The following is a 17,976-nucleotide window of genomic DNA, read 5'->3' on the forward strand; positions in this document are numbered from 1 at the left end:
TCAGTGACTGCTACTCATCTAAGTAGTGAGCTACCACTTTTCTTGCTCAGCATTTCCAGGCTACAGAGGCAGCAGGACATCTATTTTTACCTCTCTCCAGTAGAAATTGCAAAACTACCATTTTCCTCATTGAAACAATTAGAATTAACTCCAATCATTCACAGAGCACTATAAACAATTATGTTATTTGGGTGGCAGGCACACAAGACACACCCACCCTAGTAAACGCCAAAGTTGGGCCAAACTCAGTGCTGCTTACACATCTGTATGTTAAATAGACTTCAGAGATCTTGCAGACCGTGCTATGTAACTGCCACTGCATATTATTTTATGTGCTCTCTGTCATTTCTTAATGAAGGACAGAGGCTGAAGAAAATGTACGGGCCATTAGTAATATTTACTTTGGGTTCTGATTACAGGAGAGGCTTTCCTGAAACTCAGGCAGTATTGCAGTACTGCATGAGTCTGACCTGAGACCTTCTAATTCTTCCCTGGTCTTAATATGAAGAACCCACACACTGCTAAGGTTTGACCGAGCACAGGTTAATTATTTGTGAGATGCTGCAAGAAACACTGCCCTTCAAGGTAACTACTGTCAAAAAGAGACACTGGAAAGGAATGGATGTGATATCCAGTGGGAAGGGATTTTTCATACCCTTATTTTCATTTAAATCTGCCTAATACACTCATATTGAACCACTCAATGAGCTAAAACAAATAACCATTCTTTCTGATAATTCAGATTATGAATCTTTTTGATAATTATGGATTATGAATCTCTCTATGAATGAATCAAGTACTTGTCCAATAAACGAAAGACGCAGACCTGACTTTAAGCACAACTTAATTAGACCACCTTTCACCTATTAATGCAGATATCAGCTTTATTTCTCTTTCTAGTAAGACAGGTAGCTCGACAGGTCTTGTATTTGGCTGCAAGGTACTCTTCCCATCTTTGAACAGTCAACTCTTCTTCTGGAGTTTTGCCAGATGAGAAAGAATTCTGTCCCGGTGTTAGAGACGTTAGCCCCTGTCCAGTCCAGTCCAGAAATCTACTCTTGCCGAATGCAACTGAGGAAAAAACGCTCCTGTTGGACTCAGATTGAAGATGTAACAGGGGAAGTTTGACTCTGCATGTAGTAAGTCATCCACATACAACAATATACACATTAATAACTGCAGTTTTACCTAACACTAAAAGATGGGTATCCGAAAAGATTTGATCTGGGTGGACCTATTGAGAAGAACGTCTTAAAGGATGTATGCCAACAGTCGAAAATTATTCACTTGCATAGATAAAAAAAAAAATGATTTTGTCAAAATGCTTGTGAAAAAAATACGCTGCCTTCTTCAAAAAAAAACCCCAAAGACAACCACCGACAATAAATACAGAATAAAGTACTGAAGTCCTTTGAAACTAACTAGACAGCAACCAGGAAGACTTTCTTGTCTTAAGTTGCAAAATAGAACATTATCAGCTACTCTGTCATGTATGTACTTTATTTCTCTTTTAACAGGTTTTAAGAGAGAGTATTAGATATTTTCAAAGGTAACTTTCTATGAAGGAACCTGCTGATACAAACTAAATGTTCCTAATACTCAGGCAACATAGAGAACGCTTCTTTAATCCAGATAAAGGGTATAAATATTATCCATTTATTATAGATTTAACATGACAGGAAACCGTACTCTCATTTTTTTCATGTAAGAAAATTCCAGCAATATCAGCAAGACAAAGTTTTCTATATGCTATACAAAAATGAAGGCAAATACCTTCTACTACGGCACCATAGATGTACCTTCACATTTTGTCTAAGTCAGAAAAAAAGCATCTTGAAGAAAAGCATTCTTTCAGTTTGTGAAAAGAAACCCAGTCAGTAGAATAGGCCCATATACTACACCCTCTTTGCTACACCCTTCACAGCAGACATTTCTAGAATAAAATTAATTATATCACATTTTAATGCAAATAGGATTATATTATTTTAAATACACACGTATATGTATGTGCGTATGTGTATACATGTATATACAAGCTCACACAGCCGTACACACACAGTATACCTACAGAGTTGTAATGGGTGGATCTCTATTATGGATGCATAGCATATACTCTGATTTTAAAAAGCTTATTATTATTTACTTTTATGTGCCTGCTATTTCAGTCTGGAAGAAATACAATGCAGTCAATTTTCAGGTTTTAAGTAAGTTCCCTTAGTATGCAATTAGCTAGGGTAAATATTTAAACACTGTCCTGACTGAGAACTAGCATCTCAAATGGCAATAAAAAGTCCTAAGTTCACTTCAGTTATAACAAAAATTACTTCTTACAACATAGGCTAAAGAAGAAACAATACTTTATTTGAGCAGATAGAAATTAGGGGTATGCAAGGAAAACATCTTCACTGAAGTGATCAGAAAACTTTTGGAAACAACTAATGATAATGTAATTCTGTGAAGCAATAGAAGTAAATGAAATAAAGGTGCCAGTGATTTTGGAACCATTTTCCACAGGCCGTATCAGCAGATAAGGCCCAAAAGCAGCTTCTCCACATTAGAAAAACTGTTTGCAATTAAGAATTCTTCGCCTGCACCTAAAAAAAAAAATTTACTTTAAAATTGAACATCTTTCTGTATAAATAGGTATAAGTATGCTATTACAGAAATATTCTCTTCTCCACTGCACTTGCAGATTTTTTAAGTTGACTGCATTAATGTTTGAATATTCCAAATCAATCAACTGATCTCTGTTATTGAGGGATTTACTGGGTTGAAAGTCAAAGACTTACGTCATCCATAAAATCAATCAATGAGGATGAAGAGGAGGAAAAGGAATCCTATTTTAATGAAAACAGCAGTAAAAAAAAAAAAAAAAAAAAAAGAGAGAGAGAAAGAAAGAGATGGATGAAGAAAATGGTTCAGTATAAATAAAAGTGCAAAACCAAAGAACTGTAAATAACTAGTGCCAGTAACAGTTACCTCAGTAAGTTTTCATTAATCGCCTTTCACAGACAATTAATCAACAAACTACCTGTATAAACCCCAATGTTTTTCTAGCATTCACTCAATAAAATAACATTCCTACACTCCAACAGGATTTTTGTATGGAAAGTAATTTATAAGATAAACAATTAAAAAATTGTGTTAATTGTGAGGACTTAATGAGACCAATGAATTAATGAATACACAATGAAAAGAAAGAAAATTTTGGAACACCAATAACATCAGGGATTAAGTCTTTCATAGCTAAATGTGATGACCTTGTACATCCATCATAAAAAAAAAAAGGGGGCAAATTTTAGATCAATGTGTAACTGTAAAGGTGGTGCCTTTTCCCCTCCGAATTCAGTTGGACCAGTACTTCACCCCAGCTGTTCTTTTAAAAGAAAAATGATGCATTGCTTACTGTTGATTAAAAAAAGAAGATATGAATGTATAGTATTGTTTCGATTTTTTTCTTCCAGGTTTTCTACCTAAAGCGGTCTTTTGTCTAAAGCTGACAAAGGAATTAAACAGATTTATCTTTTAAGTATATAGGATCTGCGGAGAGGAGATGAATAGTAATTATCATCTGGAATTTACAGATCTGTGTAAAATGAACAGAAAATGAAAACAACCTAATAAATACACAGTACCATTGACTTCACGGAATACGTTCAAGGATTATTTACGTATTTTCTCTCATTTTTACCAAATCGGTATCTACATTACTTAGAATTTTCCTGAATACAAAGAAAGACCATTTGAACAACTACGCTTTTCATGTTCCCTACAAAATCAGGAAAATTTCTGTATTCAAGGTTTGAGAGAATTCACTATGATTACTAGTGTTCAAGAGAAGACAGCCAGCACTGCAAGTGACAGGCAATTCTCACATATTATACACAAATATAAATGGGGCAATATGATTAAAATACAGTAGCAAACTCTCAGCAAATATGCATATAACCCGCACATAACAGCAGTAGTTCCACTAAGAGAGTTACAATAGATGTACACTTACTTCAAATTGATCCAGAGCAGAGGTAGGCGCATTCAAAAATGCCAAGAAAGAATTCTGTGAGTCTTGGTGCTTTACACCTAGAAAACAGCAGCAGGTTTTTAAGCTACAGAAAAATGACCTTTTCATGGAGGACCTTTGCCTTGCTGAATCAGGGTCTGAGCATCCACCTGAATCACCTACATTTTTTGAAATGACTTGTCACATTTGTTCTGTTTTCCAGAGTAAAATATTTTTTTTTTAATAGACATACACCCACTAAGTAAGTAGAGCGTATGTTTAATCAATCTTTTCCAAGCTATCGTACGTGTGGTGTGAATTCAGCATGAAAACATGCTGCGTGTACATGCCTATTACGTGGAAGGCACAGGTTTGTAATGTGCTTATGTCCATTTGCAACACGCACTGCATGACACACAGGCATACACCCTAACGCAGCAGGTGTCATCCCTGGACAGCCTTCTGTGACAAGACAGCTTTAGCGAACAGTGAGGTTCCACAAAAACGTACAGAACAGGCTGTTTGAGGAACACACAGCATTTCCTAAAATAGGGGGTCCTTGACCCATGCTCTCTGTCTGTCTGCCACCTCTCACTTTTGAATGTCCAGGAATAACAAAATCCTGGGTAAAGCTCCAAATGTGTCTGTGACGGTACACCACCTACATGGTTTTCAGCTGGTAAGCAGAGCAGGAACACTGCATCCTCTCGAGCCACAGAGGCTGGCACTTCTTGACTGTCATTTTAACTTGCTTCAACTGATATATATATATGTATTTATCATTTTTCTTTTCTTTGGGGAATAATTCAAGTTGCTCTGTGGGTGTTTATAAGTCACAGATGTGTACAATCTCTAGCTTACTGAATATTATAAATACATTATATACTTAATATGACCAGAGCCTGGCAGGACCGTGTGCATCTCAAAAGACTGATCCTATTAAAGGTCATTTATTTCTTTTAAAAAATGTCAGTCTTGCTTGGCCTGTTTGCTCTAAATATAACGCACAGTGAACAAAGAAGTTATAAACAACTCTTTCCTCTCCAAAATATAAATACACTGAAACCCCAGTAAAACACTAAAACCAATTCTCAAACTACCTGCTACTTTACAGAACCATTTTTAGTAATCTTTTTCCCCATCCTCCTCAGTTTCTGGAACACATTTATAAAGAGCAAAAGATTCAAGTGCTAACTTAAGTAATCCCTTCCAATTTCACACACAGTAAGTTACTCTGCCACTGTACATAGAATACATTTCATGATTCAAACATCAATCTATTTCTTCTTGTAAGAGAAAACCAAGTTCAAAGATAATAAGGATTTTGGATAAAGGTGTATTTCTATCAAAATATTTCAGTAGAATCTTATTAATTTACTTCTGGCAAAAAGCATAACTAACTTTTCCTTGAACAGTACATTTTTTTAATCTTTTTTCCTAAAGAAAAGATTAAATATTTATCTCTATTTTCACAAAAACAATGGAAAAAATAAAGGGAAAAATATTCTTAACAGATTGTTTAATGCAAAGGAAGATTTCTGAAGCTGAGTAACCATGCATAATATTTAAGCCAGTTCAAGAATCTATAAATGAAAGCTAAACATGACAAAGCATTATTGTCTCCAGGAAAATGCTATCAAGAGTTCCCTTCCAAGCACTTAAAAGAAGCATAATCCTGGTATCAGTGCTAAGCATCAAGACAAACAAATATAAATTTCTGAAGTCGTATTTGCTAATCAGCATCAGTCATTTTTTAATGTTCTGTATAGGCTTGTATTGTTTTTACCAGTCAACCAGCACTTGGAGGCCTATATATAGGAGATGAATGTTAACTACAATACATTATTCACTGACATGCCGTTAGGTTGCAAAGGCTGAACAATATTTGACATCCCCACGCAGCAATTGTTGCCAGGGTTTTGAAACTCTGCAGTTCAAACAGTTCCCCACAGAAAATTAGGTAATTCCATTTGGTCAGAAAAATTACTTCTTCCCATGTGACTCATAAGATACAAATATTAGAGCTACTACAGGAACTGCAAAGAATCAGCCAAATCATTAATCATCTCTCAATGAAATTTTTTTTTCATTTCAGAATTACCAAAAAGTCTCTTCTCCCAGCAACAATGTGAAATACTGTTAGACAGATGCACTAGAGATCCCAGAACATACTCTTAACACCACAGCAAAGCGAACATGACCACACTGCTCACTACACGGTTACAAAGCCAAACAACAAAGTCACCCCAGAAACAAGTAAATGCTCTGCAGTTGTGTACTCTCTGTGTAGACAGGGCAAAAACATTCATAGATGAAGAACACTATTGATCAGTATTGAAGTCTAAATACCTTCACCTATCATAAAGGGGAAAAAATTATAAATATATCTATACTTCTAACAGTTTTCTGAAGGCAGTAAATCACCATATACATGCCAAATAAAAATAATGCAGTTCCAACTCAAATAATACCTTACTGGTTCAAGCATATCAACAAAACAGAAGCGTATTACAAGTATGTATTAGACGTGCAAATGCAGCTGCTGTGGGTACATCTTAACACGCAATGTTCTGCTCGTATTTTGCACGCCAAAGTCTGGTGGTATCGTATTTTACTTGCAAGGTGACACTTAATTGATAAGATGTACCCACCAACACGAAACGTGTTATTTACTTGGATATCAGTTGCCATACCCTTTTCTGATCTGAGTTCTTCTGTCTCCTTTTTCAGCCTTTCAATATCTGTCAACAGTTCCATGTTCTTCTTCTCAGATTCTTGCAACTTACTTTAAAAGAATACAAACAAAAAACCCTTTGTAAATATTGAGAACACATGATACAAGTCACTTTTTTTTTTCCCATCTTTGCATACTATTTGAAAATTTAACACCCAGCAAGCTTCATGATATCATCAAATGCGAGAACGAATTCAGAAATCTATTGGGACCTGTTTAGTATGGCATCTTAAATAAACCAAACCAGAACAAGCAATTAATTTCTCTTGTTTACCCATTAAATAGGCTTATGTTTCTAATTTATGAATAATTGTGTGAGCTTGTATCCTGTGAATGAGAAAAAAAGACCACATGTATTTTTATGCTTAAAAATCAGGGGGGTGTTTATCTGTTAATTCACAGTGTCTGTGATACCAATAGATTACATTGAACCATTTTTCTTTGCAGTTACAGTTAGTTGTTTCAGTACTTTCCAATTCACAGCTGACAGGTAACTACTATACATTTCTACCACACTGCTCATCCTTGCCTATCACAGCAAACTCCTGTTCTTAGAGCACCTACAATGCTGCCTATCACCATGCTACCTGGCCTGAAAAACCCCCAAGTCAGGTGGGCAAGGTATTCCCACTTCACAGATAACATACTCGAATCTCAGCTCTGTTCAACTGCTTCCCTAAAGCTGCAAAACAAGTCAGTGCTCTGAGCTAGACTGAAGCTGCAGACCTAAAAATGGAATCTCCTCCTCCTAATCCCTGCTTCAGGTATTCATCCAACTCAGAATAAACTTTGTTATTTGGGGCGTGGGGTGGGGGTGGAAGGGACAGAGACAGAGGTCTGAGAAAGGAATAAAAGAAGTCATAATATTCCATAACCACATCTTAGTACTGTGCAAATCAGTATGCAATAATTTATTTTCATCAGCTAACTCATGCAGCTATCAATAGAATGGAAAAAGAGTATGTTCTAAGACACAGAACCAAACTCTGCTTGCATTCGAACTCCTTATCACAACTTAGAGAGACTGATACCATCAATCACAGAATGGTTTGGGTTGGAAGAGACCTTAAAGATCACCTAGTTCCACCCCCCTGCCAGGGACAGGGACACCTCCCACCAAACGAGGTTGCTCAAAGCACCATCCAATCTGGCCGTGAACACTGCCAGGGAGGGGGCAGTCACAGCTTCTCTGGGCAACCTGTGCTAGTGCCTCAGCACCCTCACAGTGAAGAACTTCTTCCTACTATCTAGTTTAAACCTGCCCTGTTTCAGTTTGAAACAGTTACCCCTTGTCCTACCACTACACTCCCTGACCAAGAGTCCCTCCTCACCTCTCCTGTAGGACCCTTTAAGTACTGGAAGGCCACTCTAAGGTCTCCCTGGAGCCTTCTCTTCTCCAGGCTGAACCACCCCAACTCTCTCAGCCTGTCCTCATGGAGGAGGTGCTCCAGCCTCTTGATCAACTTCATGGCCCTTCTCTGGACCCGCTCTAACAGGTTGATGTCTTTCTTGCACTGGGGACCCCAAACCTGGCCGCAGCACTGCAGGTGAGGTCTCACCAGATCAGAGTAGAGGGGGAGAATCACCTCCCTTGACCTGCTGGCCATGCTTCTTATTTACATTATAAATAAGAATTATGTGTTATTATATAATTAAAGAGATTAAATTATTAAAGAGAAAGTGTCCCCTCTGAAATTCTTCAAGATTTCAAATTTTCCCATTAAGTGTTCAGCTGCTTACACAATGAAGAGAGATATGGTCTTTTTTTCACATTTGGATATAAGAAAATACCACATTTTCTTATTACCAAAAATAAGAAAATACAAAAATTTTACCAAATTTTCATAGCAACATAGTTAAAATCATGATTTGATGACACTCCCTGGGAGGTTTCAAAGTAAATTTCCATCAGAACATTTCAGTCTTACCACTCTGTAGAGATACAGGAAGCTTTGACTTTATTCAACTCATCTTGAATAGCCTGTTTGGCTCGGATTTCAGCATCAAGAGCAGACTGGAGTTCTAGCCTTGCGGACATATCCAGTTTTGCAAAACGGCGCATCTTCCAGGGCATGTCCTAATAAAGAATAAAAAAGGGAGAAGAAAGAGGAGAGAAAGCTGAAAATGAAGAATGTAACTACCTTCAACAATTATGTTTCTCATCTACTATGTTCTTACAATAAGAATTCACTAATTCCAAAGTAACCTAAAATTAAAAAATTAAGAATATTGTTATTAGTATTATTATCTTTAAATGCAAGTACTAAATAGGTAAGACAAATGTCTTATGCTGTGAATTCTAGTTTTGATGTGACTTGATCCAAATCACAGCTAAGGACATTCATGTCATGACCCAAAGTATAGATTTCCTTCAACAAATTCATATATGATTATAAAGTAACTACTTGAACAATATCATAGATAAAATATCATTATAAAGATATTGGTGTTTATTTAATTGATAACAAATTTGCTCTTTCAGTTATTGAAAAGGAAACCTCTAGGAAAGCTTAACTTTTGACTAACACGGACTCTACAGAGAGGTTGTTACTGCAGCTGAAACTATCAAATTAATGTTTTTTTCAAACAGAAAAAATTCTGACATATTAGACTCTTACTGTAGCTCTTGCACCCAAACTGGAGTTCCTCAGGGCCTCTAGTTCTTCTGTCATTTTAGAGGCCAAGGCTTGAAGATAACCTCGAGCATCTTTTTCATCACTTACCCTAAACAATTACATTAGAAGAAAAAGGTCTTTTAACTAAATAATCTAAAGAAAAACAACAAAAGTCTCTTCAAAAAAAATAGCAACCAGAAACAGAAAAAAGCAGAATACAAAACAGAAGTCATTAAACATAGGGAAAAAAAACATAGAAACCCACACAGAACTAAGCCTTTGCTGCTTTGCAGAGTTCCATTAAACAATATGCGTCACTAAGACAAGGAATAAAGACTGAAGAACTACATATGTAAGCAACATATGTCTCAGTATAAATGTCAGCTACCTGAAATTGAGACTGTGGGAAAGAAACCTTTCAGGATTCAACCTATTTTTAGGGAGTAAATTCAGACAAAATTTATAACCAGTAATTAACAATTCAACTATCCACATAATATTGGAATTAGTGGTTGACTTTACTGTATCAATTGACTATGAGAACTAGTAGTTATAATCAAACAGCGATGTTATTTCAAGAAATGCTAATTAAACAGGGAGAGACTAATTCTGATATTACTAAGCAGCATAAGCCAGAAGAGGTTCTCTCATCGCCTGAGCTTTCCTTCTATCCAGACTTGTTTTCTGGGTGTAAAGACATCAAGGAGGAGACACATCTTTTTTTTTTTTTTTTCAGGTTCTTTGATCATCAGTTACAAAGGAAAAAAAAACACCCCAACTTTCTGTGATTAATCACAGCTGAAGGTTCTTCACCTTGCCTCAGGTATTAACATAGAAAAGAAAGTTGCTAAAAAATTACCTCACTGAAACTAAGTAGCTTGTGAAAGACTTCAAACAAACAAACAGACCCCTCCCCACCCCCTGTTTCCTTTCACCTTACATGCCTGGCTCTGAACGTACTCATCTTGCCCACAGAAGAACAAACTCAGTTCTGCAACACCAGGGCATTTCCAAGTCTCTGAGCTGGTCTCAGAGACCAGCAGTCTCATACCACAGCTTGATCGCAGATCTATCAACACTAACCACAGAAATATTTAGGATGTGCTCTAAGTAAAGAACCTCAAATAGTTTTAAATAACCTACAGCAAAGTGGGAAAATAGTTTTTCTATTTCATGGAAATTAACTTATCCTTGCTTCCTGATCTTTCCTTAGTAACTGCAATCCTGAGTATGTTGGACTGGAGGTCAGAGTTCTCCAGATGGTTGAATTTGTCTCGCAATGACCTTCCTGCAGAAATTGATTCCCCCTCCGTGCCCATAAAGCAATATACGTTCCTCTGGTTGATACTATGGGGTTCACACACACAGTGAATATGGAAATGGTGCTACTTGCAAAAGTTTACCATCCATTAATAAAAATGATATAATGTTTCAAAAAAGATTTATAGACAGTCACCAGGAGGCAAGACAGACAGAAAGTACATACTCTGAACTGCCACGGGCAAGGGAAGGACAGAAGAGCTTTCCCATAGTGGCCTTATGGCAAGATCACGATGCAAAAGCTACAGGCTAAACATCCACAGGCTGCAGAGACTGCTGGGCATGCAGTTTAAGGCTTAGAGAAGAAAGATTGCTTTAATACAGAGGAGGCTAATGCAAAAATAGCAACCATTTACCACAAAACTCACACCCAACATGAAAAAGTAAACACTTATTCATGCTTTGGGCGTTATCTTCTTTGTCTCTTGATTACAATTTAGTTCAAGAGGTGGGGAGGAGCCTAGAAAAAAACCCACATGTCCTGACTTTATTGAAGTCAGTGAGAGTTTTGATATAAATGAGTCACTATTTTTCCCAAGGTATACTAGAACTCAATGGAAGCAGCACATCAACTTCTTTTCCCATAACATTCTGGATGACACATTTTGATGATCAGATACAGATAATCTTGGCCTATACAAACACTTACAGTGTAAGAGTGGCAAAAGATGTGAGAAGAAGCATAAGATGCTTTTGGGGGGTGGGTGAGGGGTGCATAATTAAATGCATAGTAAAAAGAAAAGCATGTAAGCAGGAATAAAAATAATGTTAGGCTCTCAAGGTGAGAAAGTCAGCTTTCCTGATGTACAATAAAGGAAAAGAGATTTAGGAATCAGTGTCTGGTCTTCTCTATTTTTAATGGCATGTAAAACCTTTGCAGAAAAAAAGGGATGATGCCAGATTAAAAATAGAACTGAATTGATACCTTAATTTTTAACTTTTCTAATTAAAGCTGGAAAATTTTAAATGCCCCATTTCTTTTTCAATTTTTATCATGCTATATAGAACCTTCACAAGGAAAGTCAGAAAACACTCAGTTACTTGGTTTACAATGCACAGAACTTCGAGGCTCTAAATGCTGAAAAGCTGAACATGCAAAAGCCATAGAGAGATGTTCCACAGAACACGGAGAAATCCAGGAAATGAAAATAAAATAGAAAGTAAATTTTTCCAAAAATCTATTCTGAGTTAACAGAAACTCCTCAGAATCTTAAAGACAGTAAATAAAAGCAGTACAATTTGGAGCTGAGATACAGTTTCGTTGTCCACTAGATGGCAACATTCTCTCGATACTGAGATACACTGATTAAAGTGAACCCAGGAGCTCTCAGATTTTTTTGTTTTGCTGGGAGGTTTTTGTTGGGTTTTATTTGTTTGTTTGTGGGTTTTTTTTTTGGTTGGCTTTAAAAAAAAAAAAAAAAAAGACAGAGCAAGAATAGTAAAGTCACTTTTACTAATGTTTCTCTCCTTGCCCTCTCCCTACGGAGATCCCTAACAAGCACAGCAAAAGACCTAGGGAAAAAAAGTTCTTCAGGTTCCACCCAGAGTAATTTCTTTCTTTACCGAAAATTTAATTAGATTAACTGTTTGTTTTCATATATAACATAACTGCCCTTGCAAGCTTAGTTGTTAACTATAAAGAACCTAGAGCAGTGATACAGTACAAATTCCTGTAAAATTAAATTTAACTTTGTGGTTGGAGCCAACATCACGACAACCTTCAAATACCCACTGGCTAATACCTAGTATGCTATTTGTCAGGCTGCTCGGAAAGCCAGACACTCTGGGTGTCTCTGTCCAGGATACTTTACAAGACAAAGTCAACCCAGGGGACTAGAGATTTTAGCTGAACAGGAGGGGTCTTAAAGTCCTGGGGTCTTACACCAAGCTGCATCTTACCCGATTTTAAAACTGCAAGGAAGTCTCAGAGGCATGACTCCCAGTTCTCCTGTAGTTTCTCAATGCTTTTAAATTTCTGTCTTTATATCACTATGCTCAAAGCCTCCAATTTAATCTTTTTCCCTTGCCCTCTTCAATAAAACTTGTTTTTTAAAACCCTTGCTCTAAAAGTTTTCAACACTTCACTCTGCTCTCAAACCCTGAAATTTCTCCCACCCCCCAGAATTTCTATTTTATAGATAACTAACTTCTCATTATTCTTATGTCAAACGCAACACATCTCAGAATTATTCATGTTTTGAGTTTCTTACAGTTGAATTTGCCCAGAATTTTTGCTAAACCCTTTCCACAATTTATGTGTGCTTTCTTCTGAGAGTAACCAGATTTAAAACAAAACAAACAAAACAAAAAAAACCCAACCCACAAAAAACCCAACCAACTTCAGGCTTTTTTTATGTTTGATTTACTGCAGAAGTGTTTGGGGGGGGATTGATTTTTTGTTTGTTTGGGGTTTTTTTTGTTGATATTTTGGGTTTGAGTTTGGTTTTAATAAAATTAATAGTGAAGATAAAATCAGCCATAGTACAGTTGATTGGAAGAATATCTAGTCAACAAGGAAAATATTATGTGAATCTTCTGGTAAACAACAGTCACAGCTTCTGGCCAGCTGAATCTAAGCCTAACATCCACTCAGTAGGTAAACCAGGTAGAATTTAGCTCATCCATATAAACATGCTGAACAATACAGAAATCTTCATTTGAACTAGTTGTCTAGGTTTCCTTTTCAATCAGTGGGGAGAAAAAAAGCCTTCTACAGTACTAGTCATGGGATTTACTTTAGTTGTCTACCTTAGGACTTCTAGAACTAGGTTACATGAATCCCTCCCAGAGAGATTAATGAGTTAAGATTCTTGCCAAGTACTCTGGGAATCACTATCAAGATTTCCATCAACCTCCTTTCTGCAACAGAACAGAAATACTGTACCATGGCTATTTAAAAGATTCCTTTTTAAAGTGACTGCATTAACCTCCAATGCAATGAATCTCTTTCCCATCTCCCATAGGAAAATTTATAGCTGACTATAAAAGCCTCAGTATTTCTTACTCTTGTCAAGGAATCATGAGTGATTTGGCTAATATAAACCTGTCAATATAATAGCTCCATTAAAGCTGAATGATCTGTGAGGGTCTATGGCTACCACATTAGAATTTGCAGTGACAGTTTGATTCAAATGTTTGTATTAAAATTTTGGCTATATTTATGCTGTCTTCAGATAGTAACAGCAAAAACAAAAAAGCTTTTGTACATTTGCCCTAAAAAAGATGCAAGAGAGCACAGTAGGAAAGCAGGGAAAGGCTAGAGGGAACATGATAGGCCATTAGAATTACTCACAAGTTATAAAAGCTGAAAGAAACAGTAATTTAGAAGGGCCCAAGAAGTCACGAAGAAAGCGATGCTCTTAACCACCCAAAATGTGGATTCAAATAGTGAGGCAGGTTTCCTCAGAGATATCTATTAGGTGGCAAAACACCCAAAGGAAGCAAGGGACCCCTTGTGCTTGTGTTACTTAAAACAGGACCAGTAGTTCCCTTGAACTACAATAGGCACCTGAGTAAACTGTTTACAAAACCAGTAATTAATTCCATCTACTGCCTCCTATCCTTCATGAATCATAGTACAAAAAGATGGTAGGCAAAGTCCATTTTTAAGAGGTAGAAAGTAAGCACCCCAAATAAATATTTTAAAGTAATATTATATGAAAAATCTGCTAGTTTTAAAGAGGAAGCCTACAAGCTCTACCCTACTTTGTTAGCTCCAAGGCACTCTGTTGCCATACTGAAGAGGTGGACCAGTATGGATTTAAATTACTTGTTCCGAGGAAAACAGAGGCTTGCGACTGATTAAATAAGGCTAGTTTTCTTCAAAATTACATTTTTTTCTTTAAAAATGTTTATATTATTATAGACATTTAAATACATCCTATAGCACCCCATGTTCCACAGCAAAATATCCCCAGAGAAGGACCTAGTTTCAGTATGCAGTGCTGAATTCTAAGAACAGCAGATGGACGTGACCAGATTATCTGGGTAACCCATGGAAAAGCTAAACATAACAAGAAAGAAAGTGAGCCAAGATAAGGCCTCACATAGCTGAAAAAAATTTAACAGAAGCAGAGAGAAGCATGGAGGGAAAAATGAGATGTGTACAGTGATTACAAACTGGAATTAAGCCACATTTTTTTTCATCTCCTTAATGTTTGCCCAGTACTTCTACTTTTTTTTTTTTTTCCCCCCACACAGTTCTTTAATTTTTAGTTCCATACTTTTTAAAAGACACTACATTATCATAAGGGATCAATAAAATGGTATCTTTCATTCAGGAAGTTAGTCTTGCCTGTTCCTGATCTTTTTCATTAAGTATTTTTAGAGATAACAAAAAACTCAATCCCAAACCTCTTTTACTCCCCCAGTCACATCTCTAATATGTGTAAGATGCTTTACCATATACCTGAACTGCATTGGTAGTGCAGCTTAAAATATTATACACTCTCATAAATTGGAGAAGTGACATTCTTAATGGCTGTTGGTACATTTCTACATAGTGTTAAGTAAAACTATCCACAACTGACTTGTCTTTTCCCAGAACTGTCAAGTTTTATGAGTACTTTCACATACATATCTGAAAAATGGGGTCTGGTTACCTTAGTGCATTAAGACAGATTAGCGTTATCTTAAAACAATATGGAATGAGAAATAAAAGACCTTGTTACCTTGATTTTTTTCTGAATAAACATTTCGTACTGGCTAGAAATTAGCTGTTCATTTAAAGAACTTTTATATTTTTTATTTTTCTTTGTGTGATACATCTACTACATCTACTGCACTCAGAGTTATGAGAGACAAGGTTTAAAAGGAACAAAGTAGACCCTTTAAATGTTTTAACCTCTGCTACAAATACAATGCCTTGAGACACTATGGACTTCAAAACACAGATCAGCATTACAGAATTTTATGTCACAAATGCTGTTTAAAACACTTCCAGAAACCCAGAGGACAGCCCTTCTTATTACATATTCACACAGCTATATTCAAGAGCTAAACTTCTCTGTATTTAGACAATAAAATTATACTGACATTAAAACAATACTGAACTAGTTTTCATTAAAACAAATGTTTCCCATTTTTGCTTTGACACAACAAATTAGATTTTTTCACTAACACGAGACAGGAAAAATTGGGAAAAAAATAATCAAGTAATAAACAAACAAAAAAAAATTAGTATATGATGATGAAATCTTCCCAGAAGTGGATGATCTGTGAAAAAAACATACCTGGATGCAAACTGTTTTTGTAGATGCTAAACACTGCAATGAACTATAAAATGGAAGGGAAGAGGAGGAGGCATGGAGAGGAAAAATAAAGGCCACCGCGATAAAACAATCTTTTTCTCTTAATAGTTTCAACTTGGTTTTGTTCTTTTTCCTTATTTTCTTAGAACTGGACGGAAGAGTTTAGAAACATAACGTCATTATTTAGCTAAAGTATTATTAGAAACATCACTTGACTGGCTTTGTGGTAGTCTCAAATGCCCTCCTTCTAAAGAAAAAAAAAAAAAAAAAATCACATAAAAGTTGCACTGTATTTGTTTCATTCTGCCACATGCCAAGCAGATGAAGGAAATTACTGCCGAGACACAAATACTCTCAGCCACCGCTTTTCCCAGGCTTGCTCCCTCTCAGAGGCGTGAGCTCAGCACATGACTCCTTCTAGCATTCTTCCAAACCCACAAGCCACACCCAATGGCTATGATTCTTCTGCACTTGAAAAAGTTGTATTTTGTAAGACACTTTCGCTCTTAAGGAGGAACACAATTTTCCAGATTTGGATGATATTAAAATCTCAAGCAAAAATACAGCAGAACCCCACAGAGGCAAGAAATTTCACCTAAGCACTTGCAAGCAGCATGTGCAAAGGCAAAAACTCAGTAACAGCCCTACCACATACATACTGGGGATTCTGCAATGACATTTGAGCAGTGTATTCACCATTGGATGATCTCAGTAATTTGGGCCTCCCAGTGGGCCACGGACTCCTTTTTATCAGCCAGGTCTCTCATCTCTTCTTCCAGCTGCCGGTTATTCATACTCAGCCTCTCAAACATGGTGGTGAGCTGAATAAGAATTTAAACAACTTGTTAAAGGTATAAGCTGCTGTGTCTCCATCTCTGTGCAGACTCAAAGCCACGTGTTCCCCTCTCCCACATCATGCATCTGCTTTAAAAATTGGTGCTACCCATCACAATAAACACCATGTAACAATAAAAGCCAGAATTTCTTCTCATGTATGACCTTAGCTGTACTGAAAGGCTATTTTTAAGGACTAGTGCTACATTTTTACTCTAATAAGTTAATTAGTTTTCTGAGAATTAGTCTCCAAATACCTCTGCAAGTCTTAGAAGGTTTCTGCTTTGTACCATATAGGTGAGGAGTGTTCTAAATAGAAAAATTGACATTAAAAGAGCAAAGCAAGGGCACAAAAATTGTTATAGCTCAGATAAAACTGCCAAACCGCTCCCTTGTTTAGTAACCATGGAGAATGAAAGGCTTAACAGATACAGGCGCCGGTCAATCCTGAGACTCTCCAGGTGTCTCACATTCTCCTATTTTTCATTTTACTTACTTGCAGACAGGGAAATTGAAATTAAATGCACATCTGTAAGTACAATACGTTATACCTAGCAATTAACCTCTTGCATTCGCATAGCTGTCATTCATACATGCACAGTCTGCAAGACAAAAGCCACAGCTAACCTGAGCTGGTATTGGGAACTAATGCTTCATTATGTTAAGTAATTATTCAGAAAGTCAAATTGGAATCAGAGATCAGATAGAATTTATAGGAAAGCTTGCTGAGGAGAACGAATCTCATGTGAAAGGCTTCTTTTAGTACTGAAATAGATTAACAAATCAAAATGATGAGAAAACCCCAGTTTTCAATCTATTCTGCTTTTCACTCCTAATATGAGTACTCTACTCCACATTTTTCATTTAAATGGGCTTATGATTTAAATACAGCTATTTATTAAACGTCATTTGACAAGAAAAGTACAAAGCTAACCGAATTAAAAAAAAAATAGAAAAAGAAACCAAGCAGAAAAACTATCAAAGTGACTAGCCTCTTACTGTTCCTTGAACTAAGCATACGTATAGGCATATATAGTATGTGTCTTATACTGGTGTGAAAATATACTTTAATTTGAACACTGACATGCAAATATGCTTACTTTGAAGAACACTGTACTTTCATCATATTTTTAAAAAATTTAATGCATTATAAAAAGAATAGACAAGTTTAGCAGGACTTGGCTAATCCATAGTGAACTTGAATAACCTGTCAAAATCAACAAT

The 17,976-nt window shown here is 36.4% G+C and overlaps 1 protein-coding gene across 5 annotated transcripts in view; it reads right to left on the bottom strand.

Moving 5' to 3' along the window:
- Nucleotides 1–17,976, bottom strand: part of CDC42BPA (CDC42 binding protein kinase alpha) — a 191,916-nt gene that overhangs the window by 40,331 nt on the left and 133,609 nt on the right. For 4 of the 5 annotated variants that reach the window (XM_086460661.1, XM_086460663.1, XM_086460662.1 and 1 more), the window contains exons 17-21: nucleotides 16,615–16,739; nucleotides 9,353–9,458; nucleotides 8,663–8,811; nucleotides 6,694–6,785; nucleotides 4,004–4,080 (exon numbers count right to left, since the gene is read on the bottom strand). In XM_086460661.1, coding sequence (XP_086316787.1) covers nucleotides 4,004–4,080; nucleotides 6,694–6,785; nucleotides 8,663–8,811; nucleotides 9,353–9,458; nucleotides 16,615–16,739 — 549 coding nt within the window. Of the gene's footprint in view, nucleotides 1–2,789; nucleotides 2,838–4,003; nucleotides 4,081–6,693; nucleotides 6,786–8,662; nucleotides 8,812–9,352; nucleotides 9,459–16,614; nucleotides 16,740–17,976 lie in introns of all 5 variants that reach the window. The other variant, XM_086460660.1, reaches the window with a different exon arrangement.

The sequence above is a fragment of the Leptosomus discolor genome, chromosome 2 (genome assembly GCF_034619465.1).
Source record: "Leptosomus discolor isolate bLepDis1 chromosome 2, bLepDis1.hap2, whole genome shotgun sequence".
Classification (NCBI taxonomy): domain Eukaryota; kingdom Metazoa; phylum Chordata; class Aves; order Leptosomiformes; family Leptosomidae; genus Leptosomus; species Leptosomus discolor.